The sequence below is a fragment of the Pagrus major genome, chromosome 13, assembly GCF_040436345.1.
Source record: "Pagrus major chromosome 13, Pma_NU_1.0".
NCBI lineage: Eukaryota > Metazoa > Chordata > Actinopteri > Spariformes > Sparidae > Pagrus > Pagrus major.
Window position 1 is genome coordinate 21,536,179 of NC_133227.1, and position 20,369 is coordinate 21,556,547.

General features: G+C 40.1%; 1 protein-coding gene across 1 annotated transcript in view; it reads right to left on the minus strand.

The window, feature by feature from the left end:
• Positions 1-20,013, minus strand: part of gabrg2 (gamma-aminobutyric acid type A receptor subunit gamma2) — a 55,508-nt gene extending 35,495 nt beyond the window's left edge. Inside the window, exons 1-3 of the mRNA XM_073479431.1 lie at positions 19,920-20,013; positions 9,123-9,262; positions 1,871-1,938 (exon numbers count right to left, since the gene is read on the minus strand). Of these exons, the coding sequence (XP_073335532.1) occupies positions 1,871-1,938; positions 9,123-9,262; positions 19,920-19,987 (276 nt within the window). The 5' untranslated portion in view covers positions 19,988-20,013. The remainder of the gene's footprint in view (positions 1-1,870; positions 1,939-9,122; positions 9,263-19,919) is intronic.
• Positions 20,014-20,369: the final 356 nt, after the last annotated feature.

A 20,369-nucleotide genomic window follows, 5' to 3' on the forward strand; every position in this document is an offset into this window, starting at 1 on the left:
ACAAATAACTAGTTCTCCCACTCATATTGGCTGAAACTAATGTGCATCGTTGTAAGAGTAACATAACAAATCCTACACAGACATAACAAACTTGTTACATATTAAAGTAATAAAGTGGTAAAAGGGGCTCTATGTAACATTTTTCAGCAATCTACATGTATTAATCACTTTTTTGTGAGCAGACTGTAAAATGTCGGTTGCCTAGACAAGTTGTTTTATGCTGCTGGACAGTGGATTTCTTTGTGAAGGACTCGGGTCGGATTTTCCGCGAGAGTCCAAATGATGTGACTTTATGCATGTCTCCAGTGGCTCATCCCAGTGCCTCTCTCCACGCCGCTAACAAAGAGCAACAGTAGCTACCGTTGGGGTTGAAAACATAAACTAAGGACTGGTTTCCAGCACAATACAGATGTTCCACAGAGCCCAAGTTTTCTACACACTAAAGAGACATTTTATGCATACAGTAGAAAAAATGATAAAAAATACCAAATCCACAGCCATCCAGCTACTGACAGAAACTTTTATTGGGTTAATACAGACCAAATCACAGTGACGTTGCAAAACCACAGTCACTTCTCGGTAGAAATTGAGTTGAGTTGCATTGTGGAGATATGCGAAATTGGCAAAACTTGTTTGTTTCTGTTGTCATTCTCAGCTGTAACTGTAGCATGTAGAGATAAATACTTAAAACATGTTGGTCGACCTATCTGACGTTTCTGTTGTACTTACTTCATGTACTGTGTTGCTATGTTAGCGCCTTTGGTATCTACGCAACAACGACATCTCAGACTAACTGCCAAACTCTGGTTAAACTCAAGCTGTCATTTTCTTTAACAGGTAAATTATGTCTCCAACCCAACATTATTCAGTGCCACGAAATGCCAAGACATTTGAAAGCATCAAACATGTATTTAAGATGAATTAGATGTATTTATTTTGAAATAACATAATTATAAAAAGCCGCTAAATTGTATGTAAGCTAATGCAGGGGGTTTCTACCCAGTTGTTGTAAACAAACCTTGTGATTCAGTCGACTGCAGTTTTATTTTATTGTTCTAATATTGATGACCTGAATAGTATTCCAAGAAAAAAAGGTTTCATTTGCACATTTAATTGAAGAAATGTTTACAGAATATAACAGTTGGTGAACACACATATATCTAGTGCAACCAGAACCCAATTTGAAGGTGTCACTCTCACCATAACAACAGACAGAAATAATCAAAAGCCTAAGAAAAAAACCTTGTCTATGAACCAGAGCCGAGAAAAATCACAAATTGGTATATTTATTTGAACAAACGAAAGAGTTGAACAGGTGACACATCAGATTGTAGCTGATGCAATTCTTGGCAACAACAGATCGAGAACATCTTGGGATTTGTCAACGTGCACACAGCCATTTGCAAATATGCTGCTGTGAGATCTGGCCTGTGATTCTAGCAACACAACTGGTTAATCAGAATTTCTGATTCAAAAGAGGCGTTTCATTCAATCAGATGCATTACATGGAGTATATTTATCCACTGCGGTGCAAAGGCCAGTACGGTAGTTAAGCAGCTGATTGACACATGCATTGTGTTGCCACACTACAAGGGCAGTGGGGCAGCATAGTGATTAGGTGGACCAACCAATCCTTCATGACAGCAAGTATCTGCCCTGCTGAAGGGTGCTCGAGCAAGATCACTGAATCGCTGCCAGCTCCAGAGAAGAGAAGTACTCTCTGGATCATTATACGCTCACCTCTCTAAGGATGGAGGCAGGCTGACCGAAAATCTGGGTATAAATATTCTCATTTAGTTATACATGCAGTTTCAGGCTGATTATCAACAACAATGATGACATATTGACACCATTTTACAGCGTTACTCACCATGTTGATGGCATTTACTGGGCCGATGCTGTTGACAAACATGTCTGTGTGGATCACTGTCGGTTTGACTGCAAAGAAGCAGAGGAAATTCTACTTTAGAGGTAAGCACAAAAAGTGTTCAACAATTTTGTCTGTATCATCATCATCATCAGAAATGAAGGTGGAAAAGGAAACAATCTCCTTGTTGTGAATGTGTGAATACAAAGCTGCTGGAAAATATCACTGCTCAGCTGGAATCCAGTGGTATATCAAGTTTCGACGATTACACACCTGAAAGACGTGTGTGCCGGATGAAATCATGCAAAAGAAAGTTTTGAATCGTTGCACAATAAGTTAACTGGAAATGCAATCATGGATCTCTATCAGGCATCACATTCACAGCATGAAACAACAACATCTTTATATTCCAGCAACAGGCTGAAACAACCAATTGGAAAAGCAATTTCTAGTAAGAGTGGGAGTGGGAGTCCCTAAAATGAGACAAACAATACGTCTTCAGATCCATTTAAACCAACAGAAATTGATAACAGAAAAAAAAACAGATGGGCAAAGCAAACTCACAAACTCTTATCACAATAGATCCAATAGCGGAGAGGGGGAGACAACCTGACAACCAGCACTTCAAAAAGAGTCCTTTTCAAACTGCAGTAAACCAGAGACCATGATGCAGGGGATTCACACCAGCAGCAACATCCGTCTGACCCATGAGTACTCAGTACTCATTACAACATTATTACATACATGTAAGTACTCAGTATTCATGGGTTGGTCCGGACCTATCTTCAAACTCTCATGACGTAAAGCATGAGGGCGCAACCCCATAATAATGGCCCCCTTGCTCGGACGACACCCATCTTCGAACTCGCCTCACAAACTCACAAACATTAGCAGGCGATGCTGTCGCTGGCTGGTAATCATATAATAAGGTACAAAATACGCTAAATATTAAGCTAATATTTCAAGGAAAAACATTCAAGTCAATTGTGCCATGTTGTTTTTTTAACACGTCAGGCTGATATTTCACTGCACTGATTAGGACGAATGTAAAAACCAATCTTGAGATAACATTGTTTGCCTCATTTCAGGGATGTTTATAAATCAATTATTGATGTTGTAATTGTCTCTGGTGTTTGTGATTTTGTGTTTGTTTATTTAATTGGTTGTTGCAGCCTGTGGCTCAAGTATTAAGATGTTGGAGATTTCATGTTGCCTGAAAATGGCTCAAAAATGAAACCAAATAAGTGTACTGTCTCTTTACATTTATAGTGAATAATTAGGTTGATAAAAGCTCAAACCCTGGCTCAGATGTTTTCCTTTCTCTGCAAGGAGACAACATAAGAGCCCGCAGGCCCAACTGTATCTTCAAACAGAGAGTCAGTCACACTTTGTCTGTATTTATGGTCAAACTCCTGAACCATTTACCGGAACACCTTTGTGCCCTCTGCAACATCCCATCCATCCTTTTTTCTATCCATCTATGCTATCCATCAGGCTCATGCTGAAAGCCAATCAGTTACTTTCTTCCTCACAGACGTGCTGGTGCCTTGGCACTCCCACAAAGACACACTTTTAGGTAGAAGATTACTCATTAATATATTGACTTGATGATGTTGAGGAAAGAACATAATTCTTAGCCCAAAAGAGACCACAAGACAACATAAAATTAAAGCTGCAGTTATTGGAAACTATTACATTTTAAAGGTTTTCTTAATTGAGGATGATTCCTTTTGGGTAAACTAGTGCATGTGCACCTTCACCTACATCTGTCCACCACCATGCATTACACCTCTCGGTGGTGGAAGCCTGCCTACACTGGTTTAGCGAGACGGACAGATGGATGTCACACAAAGTATGACTGAGGAAACTGGACAGCTTGGTGTCAAATGGACGCCTATGCTCTGTCAGATCCTCTACGTCAGCCTGGATCAGCTTCTACACTTTGCCATCTAACGCGTATGTTTATGGATGAGTGGACGTTTTATGTCTGAGAGGAGGGACTCAAACGGCCTCGAGGCTTGATGTGGGAACTAAAGTGAGTGTGAGAGATAAACACAGGGAGTGAGTGCAGGTTTGCATCCATTTCCCATGTCACTCGCAGGCAAACACGAGTGTGCATTGCAGCCCGAGTCCTCCATACACACTTGAACATGCATGAACGAACCGTAGCATACAAACACACTAAATGCTCTCACTGGTTTATACATTATCTCCCTTAGTTCTCAAGTTCTCAACAATTAAAGCTCATATTGATAACATTTTTACGTAGAAATAATTTAAATAATACATCTACAGAGCTTGTAGAAAAGTGCAGAATAAAATTAAAAAGAATGAAATGTTACAATCTTTTGATTACCTCTTTGTAAGAATTCTGACGATTGGTTCCAGTTTCCAATAAGGTTTGTGAGCCAATAATATTAGTTATATAAAAAAATTAAAGTTAGAAAATAGTTAGCTAACATTGTGATGGTAGTGACGTTGGCTAGCTAGCATTAGCAACGTTAGCTACAACAAACTGGCAACCATTTGAGGGGGCAGATGATTCGTACAACACCGGGGTTGTGACATGAATGCAATGGTAGGGAGGAGATGGAATTTCCACATTTAGTGGCTGAATGTTATCAATAACACCTTTAAGTGTTGCTGTTGGCCAGACATATCTATGAGTAACTACAACTATAATTGCATTGGCACGCTTGCAATATCGAATTTATGTATGCTGAAAATGTGCTGCACAAATTATGTATCCCTGGACTGGATGATAAGTTAAATCACACATAAAGTTACAGGCACGGCATAAATAGAATTTTAATAAATAAATACAAATGTGTCTTATTTCATACAGCCAACTGGAGAGTGGATGTCTTTCATAATTGCACAAACAGACGCCAGGGAAATATTATTCCAAGATGCCAGTGAACATAAAGTGGCTGTGCTGAGATTTTTTAACTCGGTGTCTGAGACAACATGATACATGCCAATACACCCACTGCAGGCGTCCTGATAAAAGCCTGGTGGAATTCTCTTCTAAAGTCTCTTGATTGGTAGTGCATCAGCATACAATATCAAGAATTTAAATCTGTTATTAAATTCAGTAAACTCACTGTACTGTAACTTAATGTCCTTGCCAATGCTCTCCATTTTTGTGAATGCTATGGAACAAGCTATTTATTTGCTAGAAGGCGATGACCTTGATCAATGATGTATTATGAATTAAGAATATAAGGATTTTCAAATTCTCTCTCCCACTACATTCTCTCTCTTTTTCTCTCTCTGTCCTATTTGTTTCAGTTTTTCATACGTGCTGTACACTCCAGGGGCATTAAAATTAAATGAGCACCACAATGGACTTCAAAGAAAAAGCCGTGGCACAATCAGTGCTGAATCTAAATCCACAGCATTTCAGCGCTCTGAGGAGTGGAGGAGAAACTTCGCCTTGCCATGGTATGGTTGCTTGGTTGATTGGCTGGTGGATCAGATGACAGTATAGCCAGCTAATTATAACCCCTCTGTAGCTGTGTAACTTGGCAGCAGCTGGAAGACCAGCACTGAGAGAGCAAGATCATAGCGCGTTTGAAGATGATGGTTAAGACGGTGGCAGCCTGCCGCCCAGCTCCGCAGCCGCTCTCTGGGTTGAAGCCGCACCTCAAAGCAGATCTGAACTGCTCTTCAATTTATAGCACAAGAACACTTCTAAAGTCTTAAGAATAAAGATGATGCCCTTCATGGACCGTGTCACATTATATGCTGCATTGTACATATTGTACAGTACATGGGGAGAAAACATGAAAGTAGCTGAATTTAACGGATTTAAAATATATATTCACTGCTTTCATCTTGTGCCATCATTTCAGTCAATTCATTATTTGTGCTTTAAAGCTGCATGCGGTCTATTCCCAGCAGTGGCACCCCAAGCTTGGTGGGATTTTTTTTACACCTCAAACAACTGGCCATGCTTGCGAATGGAAGGCCAGTGAGGGATTTTACCCTTTTTGCTGCACTCGGGAAGCCTAATGGTTGGCCAGAACACCTGCAAGAAAGGAGGATAATAAAAACTTCTCAGTAGCAGGTGTGAAGAAGCAGCTGGCGAGGTAGCACATACAGTATCGCTGTTCCCCATGGTTTGCTGCTTTGGGTAAGTGGGTGGGCCATTAAGGAGTGGGGCTGCTGCTAGCTGTATCGCTGTAGTCTCACCTTTCTACACAGCACTGTGTTAGCACTGGAGAAAGGTCTGGCTGCACCAATTCTCATTCTGGTATAGGGGAAAAAACGCTCTGCCTAGTTTGCATGTCTTTAAACCAATCACAATCGTCTTGGGTAACCCAGGATGCAGCACTGGCGTTGGGGGAAACTTTGGTTTACACATGGTCCCCTCAAAAGAAACGGTAACAGGTGTAAGCTTGTTTGTGTTCATGCCGCTAGCGAACAGGTTAGTGTTGGAGTGACTTGCCAGTTTTAGCATGCAGGTTGCCGGCTTGGAGGTTGTTGTTGTTTCATGTTGCGATGGGGGTTTTGAAAACAGTAAACTCAGACAGCAAAAGGAAGGGGGGAATATGTGCCAAATTACATACTTCATACCAGCAGTCTACATCCGGTACGACAGACTATCACAGTAACACAGATTCACCTGAATTTCAGATGTCTGGGGCTGATATCTGTCCATCTTTTGTTTTATAAACAAAATGTAAGTGCAAGCTTTTATTGCACTTACAAGTTGTCATCAAATCGAGTTAAAGTTATCTTCATTTCAACTGTCTCTCCTCTGCTCCACTCCATTTACAGCAATACATGGCAAGCTAGCTAGGCTAGACAGCTTGCGTAACACTTAGCGTGGCCAGTGTAGATTCTAATATTACCGCTGTGATATACTTTTGGTAATGACAGCAAAAACAATACAGTACAGAGGATTAGTGGAAGGAGAAGGAAGCAGAAATAAACCCAAAAATTTCAAAATAAACTTTCAAAATAAGGGTCTCTGAACATCGAGAATTCACAACATAATATTGGCTTATGTTATGTTGGGAAAAAATACCCAAAAAGATGTATTAAGCAAGTTTAAATGTTGGTGGCTTCAAGCAGAACGAATACCTAATTGAAAACCCTCTATTTAATCCCCAGAAACCATATAACAGTATAAACGTATATAACATATAAATTAACCACTCGCTTTGGCAGAGAATCAAATAAGCACTTTGTTGCTGCTTTTAGGGTTCGGGTTGCCTATTGCTCTTTATGTGAGTGTACTCCACTTCAAGACAAATATAACTCAACTGTAACTCTCTGACACAGACTGCTAACTGGACTTAGGCTTGCCGATCTATTCTTGCCGTTTGCAACTATAAAACAGCACTACCCAGTGCCCCTACAGTGGGTGGAGAAGCAATTCCCTGCTGGCATACAGAGTGGTATATCTTTATTATTCTATAAGTGTATGTGACAGATTGTGACTTAAACCAGTTTCCCAGGAATACTGACCCATGAATCAAGTATTCAAGGGTACTGAAGATCTCCCTACTCAGCTCTTGCGGATGGACGTGACAGGCTTTAGGATATATGTGCACCTGTGTAGACAAGGGAGACCTGCCCAGCTGTCTGTCAGAGTGAAGGGAGTAAGCTACTTGTCTACTTCTCATACTGACAAGACAAGGCTTGCAGAACCATGACGGACTGCTGTCTCAACCAGAACACATGCGTGAACATAAACACAGGTACACATATTTTATAGTCAGCCTACCTGCCTGCCAACACACAAACAAACACATACAGTGGACACAGGCAAGCACACAAAGAGACCTTGGGTACTGCCCAGCCTGGTTTAATAATGAACTGTACGCTGAGCATATTAAATTCTGTCTGTGTTCAATTTCCATAGCCTGAATGCAGTGAATATGAACAGGCTATCCAGCTACAACTGGCCTACCATTTTCATTTCATGCCATTAAAAAGTCATTATTTCTTATCGTCTTACAATTTGCAGCGGAGATATTCAAATATGTTTCAGGTGGCATGACGAACATTATTACTAGCTACCACCACAGGGAGGCAAGTCATAAGTAGGTCTCAAGTCCCAAGTTGAGTATTTTTGGATCTTTAACAATTCATGCACCCTTCACCAGATTTAATGCCATTTAACAATTTTAAAAAGAGTAACAGAACAGATTGACAGAAATGATGCATGTTTTTCAAATAAGCTGATCTGGTGTCCCTTGTTATGTTATTCCTGTATTTCTGTTTGGTTGGGGTTTTGATCTGAATCCAGTTTCGAATTTCGGACAATAGCAAGTTTCATTTGTGTCCTTTTGTTGAGTATCTAACAGCATTTTTGTTAACCAGCTACAGTTGATATAATCTACCACTGGTGATGTGTCATTTAAACCAACAAAAGTGTCAGTCAGTGCTGGCTAAATACAAAAAGCCTTTACCTTGGGTTTGTGCAATATGACCGGCCGCACTTGACTTTAAATTTAAAAGTCTACATCTTTTGTCAGGAAGAAAAGAGTATTTTTAATACATAATTTTTCATCTTTGGGGTTTGGGAGGATATCAAGTGATTCCAAGTCATCAGGCTCGAGTACAAGCAACGTAATGAGTCACAAGTGTTAAAGTCAAATTGCAAGTCTTTTTCTGTAAGGTCACATTGAAAGCCAACAGATTGATGACTCAAAAATGTGAGAAGCTCATGACTCCTGTGTAAGTGATTCTCACATCTTCCTCTTCTTGTTGAGGGAAATGTATGACCTCGTGGGCATGTTAAAGTCATCTTGAACCCCCCTAAATTATGACAAAGGAGCGTTGTCATCGACCCAAACACATGGGTGTTTTCTCATCTCCTCAAGAGCTGTCACTAGATATGCGTCGTGCCATTCCTCTAATTGCTGTCTTCAAAAAAGAGAGAAAAGAAGACTAAGAGAAGTTTTCCCTTGATTTAATGTATACATCTAGATGACTATTTTGAGGATAATTGCTGTACTAAGGAGATAAAAGATTGAATAAGGGTATTTATTTGCGTTTCAGGCTTGTACAAGCATGGATTATCTGTCTTCAACAAGTGAAAAAATGGCAATCTAAAAGCTTGAGAGTCCCTTAAAGAAATCGTCGGGTGACATCACAGATGGTAGGGCTGCTGGGGTGTAAGCATGTATGTCAGTTAATGAGCGCATGTACGCATTTGATCGCAAATGTAACCATAAACGCGGGTTGTCATTCTTTTGGATTCTGTGACTAAACGGATCATCCATGAAAAATCAGCGCCCACCTCCGATGTCAGGTCTGAGTTTGTTGTCGTATCCATCTAGTAGGCTGTTGAGGATGTGTGTGACGTCACTCTCGTACACTTTGGGAGTCAGCACCCACGTCTTGTTAGTAACCTCATCATCGTCATCAGTCTGGAAGGAGCTGCAGGGGGGAGAGAAGAGGGAAGAAATAGCATGCAATCAATTATTGCTTTAAACGGGAGAGCAAGCAATGTCTTTAGTGTGATCTGCCTTTTTTTTGGGAGATGAGGAGCGCAACAAGAGTGTTTTGAAGTACTCAATTCAAGGTCAGGAGATGAACTAGGAAAAAATGTAAGGGCTTTTGATCCACATCATCATTGCTACTGAAGACACACTGAAAAAAATGTGATTAATCTCCCCTTCCCATTTTGTGTCGATTATTTCTAGTGAAACAAAGTAGCTAGTGTGAAAAAGAGTGCAATAAAGTCATTATTATGTGGGATTAACATATGCATCAACCATGGTATACATTTAGTGCAACAGTTGTGATGCAGAACTTGCATTTTCTTCATTCTGTCACACCATATCTATATAATCTTTGTATTTGTTTTGGTCTACAGCAGACTACAGAGTTAAAATTCTGTTGTCTCCTTTTTACTCCAGTTTCTCAGCCCTGTCGTCAGGATAAAATGTTAGCAGTTTACTTTTCTGCAAACCACTGACAGGTTCACATTTGTAGGTGTCGTAGGCCTACTTAACACACTGTTATTTCTACAAAACGTGTCATATCATGACTATATTACATGTTTATGAGCTGACTTTCATATATGGAGGTGGAGGGGATCGTGGTGGAGTTACCCAAGTGTTTTTTATGCCTAAACCTAACCAGATCATACGCACAGCGTTGTCACAAGGTAAAATTGAATATCAATCTAATTAAATGTTAAGTTGCAACATAAAGAAAACTATAGTTTCAACATCTCTGTGGTTTGAAGACACGTACATTGCCAACCTTTATTCTGGCGACTTGGTTGCCAGTCTACAGTATACAGTTTTTATCACTGTGAGATATGCAATTTTAACAGCAATGTCCCCTTGTGCGTCGAGTGTAATTACTAAAAGAAGAGTCACTTCACACATGCCTCTCTTGTTTCATTTAGATTTATACTTCCTATCCTATCCTACATTTCAAACTAACCTCACCTAGAACCAGGGGGTAAAGCATTTTGGTGAAGAACCCACCAGTATTTCAAGACCAATCCTCTCATGCATTTAGGTCGCACCAGCAAGCTGTGTGCTAACTGATGTCTGATGTGAAAAAAAAAAAGATGAAAGGGCTGAACTTAGTTGCTTCTTTGCATTCCCTGCATAGAGATTGCCTCAGATCTTTGAATTCCCTGCATGGAGATGTCATGTTTACTTTTATTTTTCATAATCGTGTGGTTCTCAGTCATGCCTGTGCCACAGAACACTTGCCTGGAATGCAAAAATTATAACAGCATGAAGCAATCATGGCTTGCAAAGTCTCAGACTGTATATGCTCACCTAAAATGATATAGAATAGATCAATACAGACATTTTGGCTAGTGCGAGTTATACTATCTCTCAGAGGACATGCCATTAGATGATTTAAAGTTTGATTTTATCTTTTGGTCCATGGAAATCCCTGAATAAACCCTCATTTTTGCCGGCACTATATCAGGAAAAACACAAGGCAGACGTTGTCAGTCACCGGTGGGTGTGATTGACAACAAGGTTAAGGTTAAGCAAGGTTTTTAATGCTCAGGATCTTTTATGAAAGTAAGCCCAAGACCAAGTTCAAGTATAAATATAAGAAAGTTCCTATAAATGAGGCCCCTGATGGGAGTGTTAATGTCAAGAAAATTGGACCCTACATAAACATTCTGCCTGAGCAGATTCATCATAACGAGTTTTTCTTCTGTCAGGACTGAAAAAAGCTCAATAATGGTCGCTCTTGCAAATTGACATGTTTTGTCTTTTGTTTGCTTCCACCCAGGTAACCAGCTTTGCCCCAAAAAGCTGTCTGACGAAGCCTCTCATGAAAGGGAGCAATTTTCAGCAATTTTCACTTGATAGATGTCGAAATTTGACAGAATGGCGAGACCAGCAAGTGAATCAAAGTGACCTCTTTCAACCCTCTTTGATGACACAGGCTCTTTCATGTCCTGAGAATGGAAACACCAATATATATTTTTATTGAATACAAAGTCTTATGTTGAAAAACTCATCCTGTTGATTTTTCTGCTATCGATGTTCAGATTTCTGTTCACTTCACAGCTTTGTCCCTGCATATTCTACAGCTGCACATGTTCTTTTGATTGACCAATGAGACCTGCTATTTAAATTAAGGCATGGACTCAAAGCACTGGATTTTAATATTGCATATACAGTAAGCAAAATTTCACATTAAAAAACTCATAGTTTCACAACCTCCATAATGACCTTCAATAACAGCTAAAGCTCTCCATCCATTCCCACGTCAGTGACTCTGCAGAAATAATGAATACATTTCAAGACGGCAAAGTTGAGGTACCTGACTGCAGGATTTTTTGACGTATCATAAAGAGGGTTTTACGGCCCCCAGATTTCTGTGAGGGCTGGCGAAGACAAGCTATTTTCCTGATTTTACTTCCTCGCCCAAGACGTCTCAAACTGAAAGGATAATGATGTCTCAAGAGACCCCGACCACAAATACAACCACGGCAGGGCTGTGAATTTTTTCCCCTGCACTCTCTTGGAAAAATTACATGTTCAGAGTGTAGGTTTATCCTTTGTTAAAAATAGATCATTTGCAGGTTTGACACCTGAATGGAAGACAGAGGCACATGATTAATGATAAGGTGAGTTAATATGCTGACAATAACATGCTGCAGTTGAGTGGGACTATTGTATGTTAAGAGACTTAGCCCTTCATAACGCAGTCTGTGATAAAAGGGGAGGTTCATACTGCCAGTGGGCAGGCGTGAGATGTCTATGTACTGTGTGTGTGTGACAGAAAGAGATGAGTAGACAGAAAAAAAACATGTGGGCCAGATTTATATACAGTACATAAAAGCACAGGACGAATCTGCGCCGCATCTTTTCATTCAATTTGTGCTAGTGCTATCTGTGTGTAATTAGTGTGTGATTTACTAAGGCAGCAGTTCATTACACAATCAGTGTCTGGGGCTGCCTTCTAGATGTGTTTCGTGTACTAAGGGAGAGCTCAAAAAGTGGAGTTCAGTGTGGGATTTTTTGGGGAGAAGCGACCTCAGGAGAATTTAAAACTCACTGTAATGATTGAGTTTTGATTTTAATATCAACCACAAGAAAGGTTTGTAAAAGTTGAGGAACTGAAAAAAGCTATGAAATGACAAAAAATGGTGCAATAGACAACGTGTCTTTTGTATACATGTATCTTGACTAAATATGGAGCAGCAGTGTTTCCATGCACCACACATCTCACTCGGAAAACTTGCTCCACATTTCAGCTCTTTTAAATCGCTGCTCAAAATGTTGCTGTTTCCCTTCGCCTCTAATGAAAGTAAATCTGGGAATATTCATTCATATCTTGTACTCCACAGTGGCTGCACTGTGGTTTTTATTATGCTGTTTAATCTGCTTCTCTACTTTATTGGATATATTATTTTACAGATATGGTCATTTCTTGCTCTTCATTTTGTCTGTCTTGTTTTTTTGCTAGATTTCTGTAGAATTCAGGACAATTAAAGTGTATTTTTTTTAAACAATACAATGAATTTGCACACACTCCATGGAAGGAGCTAATTTCCCATGCAAAAATAAAGACTGAAAATTCAAGAGCCCGACTAATATCCAATGGAATGTGCAATCAACCACACATTTCACATCTCCTGCTATTTGTGCAATCTTTCTTGTATGCATATGCATTAGAGAGAGGCCTACTTCAGTAATTGCATGCAAGTTGTGCCTCAGATGACAGAAAAACTTGCATTCGATAAATAACAGTTTCATTTAGATGCACAATGCATCAGAAATGAAGGCAGAGACAAAAGAGAAAAGCAATAGATGGATATACAAAGAGAGAGCGATGGATGGGGGAGCATTTTGAACTGGATAACTCCTCCAGCAACCATCAGGGCAGATCAGGGAGACGGCCAACGGAATAAAAGAGCAGCCCTGAAAACAGTTGTGAGCTTTCAGCAAGGCTTTGGAGTGGTGAAAGGATGAATGAAATAATAAAGAATCGGTAATGGTGAGAAAAAAAGACACTTGTTTCCATGGTAAAGCACAAGGAGAGAAGCCCTGATAGCTTTCTCGTGTTCTTAGGCTGGGTGCGAGGAATAATGTTTTGACCAGCACTCTACCTTGGACTGCATTAAGTGCCATTAAGTGCCATCCATCTCCACCCTAACACTCCAGCCTCAAACATTAAATGTTAATTATTTTTACTCAGGTGGACAATTTTAGATATGTCTTACTTTGTCATAAAAAATACAGGGAGCATCTGTCCGTAGATGTAGGTAGGTAGGTAGGTAGATAGAAATAGATAGATAGATAGATAGATAGATAGATAGATAGATAGATAGATAGATAAGGGAAGGGAACTTGAAAATATGTGGTGTTTTTTAGGTTGCTGCTATTCATCTCGCAGAGCATCTCTGTGTATATGGAAATGCTCCAAAGATGAGAACATCAAAGGAGGAGCCATGTGTTCTCCACTGCAGGCAGATCTGAGGTTTTGCCTGCTAATTCGGTACCTGAAGCTCCACAGAGAGGTCTGAGCCAGCGTGTGTGTGCCATTACGTGTTTGTATGTGTGCTCGTGTTTGTTTTTCATGCATATGCATGTCTGCGGCTGTGTATGTAATGATGGAGAGTGCTGGAGTTAAGTGTTGTGTTCACAGCTACCCTCAGCGAGGAAAATCTGATACATTCTACCCCTTCACTTTTAGCGCCATCATCCAGAAGCACTCTCACCTGCTCTATATGCAGCAATCAGAACCTGTCCCCACTACTGAGCGGATCTCAATTAAAATCTCATCTAGGGTTTCATGTAAAGCAGCCAGGAACAAAACTCTCTTCTGCAGATTCATGTGTTCAAAAGATGGTCTAAGTAGGATGCCATCAGCTATGGAAACAGCTATGCGCCTTCCATTAGCATCCACATCAAATTCCCTTGAGCTACCATCGTTGCATGTTTTAAATAGTAGCTACTAAAGGAACTATCTAATGAACCATCTTGCTTATTATCAACCAACATGTAATTGGTCCAGCACCCATGGTAACAACACAACAAACCACTCTTGCACATCAAGTTGTTACTTTCCAAAAGCCTCTACTATTTATAAAAAAAAATAACACAATGGCAGTGGCCCCTTATTACTAATTAACAAACTGTCTGCTTAAAGAGTCGGGCTGTCAGTTTGCAAGAACAAGCATCCACACTTATGGTCCTCACATACAGGACTGTTAACAACTAATCACCTGCGCAGTGTCAGCCTGCTCTATTTAACTGACTTCTGGCAGTGAATTTTTAGGCTTCACTCACTCCAGTATGAACTAGATCAAATAGATTAGCTAATATTGGCATGCAGGGTTGACTTGTTTCTCTCAGCAGTATATTAAAGCAGATTAGTCAATGCCAATTTGTAATGCTGCTGATATTGTTGCTATAAAGTTCAGTAACTTTTTGGCCTATTTAAAGGTGCATTATGTAGTTTTAGGAAGACATTTTAAATCAGAAGAGAAAAATCTTCATTGATTGCATTGCTGAATCAACTGAATAAACAACAGACGCTTCTAAGTAGTCACTTCTCTTGTTTCAAACAGCATTTCGGAGATTGTATTCACTCTGAGGCCGGCGTGTTTATTAAGTGATGGAAATATATCAAATAAACATTTCTGAATTTGTATTCATACCTCATTAATGTTCCTAATTAGAATTGGGAGATGTCTGCAGAATTTACCTGGGGTTACACATTGTGGTAGACGATTATTGTTGTTTGTGTCCACTCAGTGTTGCCGGAAGATAAGTGTTGCTCATTAGCACACCACTGTAGTCACCGCTGTTTGTAACTGTCTTCATACGGTCTGACCCAGCAGAGAAAATGTCTCCCATCGCCACTGACATACATCCTTGTGCCAGGTTTAAAAGGTTTTTGTCTGTAACATGTGGTCAGCCTCAAAAGCTTGAAACAAAATTAGCCAGCTAGGTTTACTGAGGAAGCTAAGCTAAAAAAAATGCAGATAACAGGGTGATTGAGAGAAATACACACAGCGGCCTGTGGAAAAGAAAGACTGCTGCCACAAATTCAACCAAGCGTCTTGTGTTCACCTAACTGGCCAGGTTTAATAAGAAAAAAATAACAGGACATGGAGACTTCATGTCAGTGAATCAGCAACAAACTTATTTTCAATTTTTCTCCCACATGTCACTAACAGCAAAAACTCCAGCCTTACGGCAGATCTCTCACAATGATTCAGGACTCATAAGTCGATGACCATCAGCCATCGGCGCTTGGGGAATGATATTGGCGCAACCCTATTCTGAATATTACCTTTCCGTCATTCCTTCCCATTTTCTTCCCCCAAACTACATACTGTAGTGCACTTTTAAATGTTAGGTTATACTGACATACACAACTGAAATGTTTGACTTAAAGATGTAAACAAACCTTTAACAGCTACATAAAATATGCTGTCTTGTTTAGAGGCTTGTCAATCAATAAGTGAGTGATAGCAGAGTTTTGAAGTTTGAGAGTGCGGGCTGAGCTTTCCGTCTGCATTTCAATCGCAGTGCTTTTAACTTTTTGGAGCCTTATATGAGCTGGTACATTGCAGTGAGTCCAAATATATTGCAGCATCGACTGTTAGTGACAAAAACTACTCCATGAATATAAAAGCAGGCCATGAATATTACCAAGAGAGGAAGAAAAACATCCCTTGGTTGGTTTTAAAAGTATCCTAAATTCACCTGCGGTGTACCTGTGTCCTCAAAAATAGAAACGCACAGACCCCTTCGGAATAAGGGATAGCCAAGAAAGACTATTATATATTTATCTCTTCGGACAAAGATAGAACTATCAGGGCTGAGATAGCAGGGATAGTAAAAAGACTTTAGATAGGAAACAGTTTTAGGAATGTGTGCCAAATACCTACTGAGCTGAGTTAATGGGGATTATTATCACTGCTGTTAACTCACACCCTCCCAAATCTAACCCCAGAAATCTGAAATCGCTCTGACCTCGGTACCTCCTGGGTGATGAATATGACAGCAATCGTAATCAAGATGGCAGCTATGAGCTTTGACTGTCAAACTGTCTTAAATCGACATTAAACAAAGAAGATTGACATATTTGTGCTTTCAACTGCGATCTAGGAAATCTGAGACATAAATACATATGATGGTTATTATGGGATACATGACAGATTGACAGTTTGTCAAAATTAAGCATCCCAGCACTTTCGAAAGTGATGACAAGAGGCAGATAATGTATGATGGCTTGACTGAGTCCAATGCACTGTAGGTTTCCCATTTGAAGAAACAGAATTTTAAATGAACTCCACTAACACTGGTCTTCTGGTTCGAGCTAATGCTAGTTTGGGAATGCAACAAGTGGCAGGTTGGAAAAAGGATATTGAGTATATTGTGAAATTTGTCTTCCATCATCCACACTTAACAGCAGCTCCATAGTAAACTCCAAAGCTATACTGTATGCATTTTTTGTCAGTTGACTATCTATATTTTCATTTCATGTATTATGGCCATTGCATGTTCAGGCTAGCAAGCTAATTTTAGCCAGAAACTAGAGTCAGCAGATCCAAAGAGCCTCAGTTAATCAACTGATGACAGCTTTAATTGAAGTCACTTTCTTATCATTTGTTTTATATACAATTATGCCATCTGCAAACAACTGTGTGGGTGTATATGATGTTGGCAAAGAATGCTGTTACTGTTGCTTGTTTGTTGCCTCTTACTTGTTTAGCTGGAGTATTTTTTTTATTTTGCAACAACTACATTGCTTTTATTATCCTGTAGGAATCCTGCAACGCTTGCAATGACATTACAGGTGATGAGGGTGACAGTTAAAAAGGGTTTAAGTGGTCACAAAGGGTAAAATCCAAATCACATGAATGTCTTTTTTTTTTGATAAAGGTAAAGTTTGTCACAACATGTCATTCAAAATGAAGCATTGCACTTCTGGGCCTACAAATCATATTCTCAAGAGGGTTAAAAAACATACTTGTTTGGTACAGACCCAAGAAAAAAAAAATCACATAATTTTCATACTTTTGTCCTAGTGCAAATGAAACGCAAAAATTACCTTCTCTAATAAAATAGTGAATCACATTGCAGTCACAATGACTGTTAAAGTAATCGCAGTATATAAATATATATATATATATATATATATATATATACATTTTGCTATCGTTCAGCCCTACGCCTGTTGACCTATGAGGATGTTGAATAGAGAGGCAAAATCCCTCCCCTTCCTTGAAACCTTACATCAGAAAAAATATATATGGTACTGAATGCCAAGATACAAATAACTTTTAACCTTAAGAAAGTCACAGTTTGTCATAAAACTAACAAGACTGTGGAAGTATGTAACTAGAAAGACTACACACCTAACAGTTGCGTTAATGACATCATCTTGTTTAGCACTCACTGAATCCTTGTAGAGCTGGCCCTGTATATTAGCTAGCTAACAAAACTGACCAACATGGCAAGACTTGTTGTGATTTCACCTTATTTAATTCAATTTCTGTGGCGGGGCTGATGGCCATGCTGGCGTTGGTGACGTAAACTGAGCGAGACGACGTAGTTCATTGAGCAGTTATACATAAAACAAAATGGTATTTTACCATCGTCACCACAAACAATGACTTTCTTAACATGTAAAATTATCTTTTAAATTGACAAATTGTGTGATTCGTGTCACGATTGAGGAGCGGGACTTTGCCCTCTCTATTAGTATTAAAATATGCAGTTAAGGTTATAAAACTAAGAATATAAAATAAATAAATAAATTGCAGTCTGTCCCAAAATATGGTTATGTAATGAATTTCATCTAAAATGCTTGAGGTGAGTTTTGCAGAAGAGCAAACATTACCTGGCCTAAAAGATCACCTGAGCAGCACTTCCTCACTGTGACATCACTTCCTTCTGTCTTGGCCTGTCATAGCTTACAAACAGTGGATCATGGGGCCAACATCTGAAGCGTCTATTATATCCTAAAAAAACCCCCCACACATTTCTTCCACTTCTATTTGAGGGATGTTTGCGATACCTTAGATGTAAAACAGTATTCGACTGTGCACAGGGGTTAATGTGTGCAGTGTGGTGATAGCCATCAGACATCACTACACATAGTAACTGTCACAATGAGTCACAAAGTAGCATAGATTACTGAAAGTGTGCCCGAGGCCTTGAGAGATGTCTTATGTAAGAGGTCTCATACATGAATCAAAAATGACTTCAAATGCAAATTCCCCAGCAGTGGCTTGCCTTTTAATTAACATAGACGGGACTTTTGAAGAGAAAATACATCTTGCTGTCGGGATGAGGTTCGAGCCACGGGTATCACCTTTACGCAGGTGTTTACATAAAGAGCTCACATTCAGCCTTGTTGTGATCATTTAAGAAGAAACCTGCTGTCACCTGCTTTGATCCACCTCAGCTCATTAGGTTCCAACCACTCGTGCACATCTTATCAGACCCATAACCTGCCCATATATCTCGACAAGGTGTAGTGTTTACTCGAGCACACTGTGAGCACTACTTGTGCATACAATTACAAAAAAAAAACCACACACACACACACAGGCCTAACAATGCAGGCTGGGCAGGGAGCCCTGAGGTTGCGATCAGCATGACGGTGATTGAACGTCGACTGATTTATCTGCCTCCATTTTTCAGCCTCCAGCAGCACAAGACGAAAGCGGTGCGAGGAGCCTCGCCATCCCTCCTCTTGACTATTCTTATCTCGCTGCTCGGGAATAATGTCTTGACAGGGACGAGCAAAGCAGCTTGCCTCAACCAAACTCACATCTGCACCTCAGTGAGAGCTGAAATGGCAGACCCCTTTCCTCCTGTGTGTATGTGTGTGTGTGCCTGTGTGTGTGCAAGACAAGGATCAGTCCATATGTGTTATCCTTGTCCTTATTGTGCCTTTACACTTGTATTCTCTGTGATTGTCTGCCATTTTGAAATGCTTTTTTATTTCAAATACGTGGGGGTGAAACGTAGCCTCATTCACACCCGACTTGTCTTCATTGCAAACGACTGTTTGCTTAAGTTCAAATAATGAGGCTTTGGCTCTTAGAATAGACTTGAGCCTTAAAGATAGCTTAGCAGGGACTATATGTAGCCTTAGCTTCAAGCAAATTAGCCTGCCACTATGCTATTCCTAACGCAGGGCAGCTTGAGAGAGACACTCCTCGTAGACGTGTTTATTTGGACAAAAAGCCCGGTGTTAAATCGTTAAATCACCTGTCAAATATTTTAAGCTTTCTTTAGCTGTTCGACGCTTAAAAAATAAAATAAAATAAAAAAAACATTATGAGGCACAAAATCTCCCAGAAACGCGGTGCATGTGTCGCTGGAAAATAATATCACACGTCCACGTCGAAGCAGAATAACATTAATAATAACGTGTTATATTCACGACGAGGTTTCTGCGGAAGCTACTGTTAATTTGTATTGTTTTTTCAGGATACAGCAGGTTGTGTGAACACCGAAGCCAACGCAAAAATGATGTGTTGCTACGATAAGAGGGGAGAAAAAAAAAATGCTACCCAACAGAGCCGACGTAGCATCATTCTCAGAGCAAACGCCACGCACTGATATCTTACCTTGTAGGAAGATTAACGGCGATAAACACCCAGAGAAACAGCTTCAAGGGAAGGGAAGGCTTCGCCATTGCTGCCGAGGCTAAATTTGGCGAAGCCATCATCACCGTCTTCGTTTCCTCTTCAGTGCAGATGGACGTGTCCGTCTATTTACTGTGTTTCCTCTCTACGATACATTACGCACGGTAGCGGGGAGCGGGTCCTCAAATCTAGACCCGAGGCGGACGTGCGGTGGAGTCCAAATCAGCCCAAATCGATGCGAAGCTGGATTTTCTTATCGTGTTTCTTTTTTTTCCTTCTTTTTTTTCTCGTTTCTGTCTTCCGCGTCCGTTGCCGAATCGACAGCCTAAAAATCAGGGCCCTAAAAAAAAAAACACTGCCACGGACGGCGAAGAAGCCCCCCCCCCTTTTTTTTGTAATAAGCTACGCTGATACCGAGCAGCTGAGAAAAGC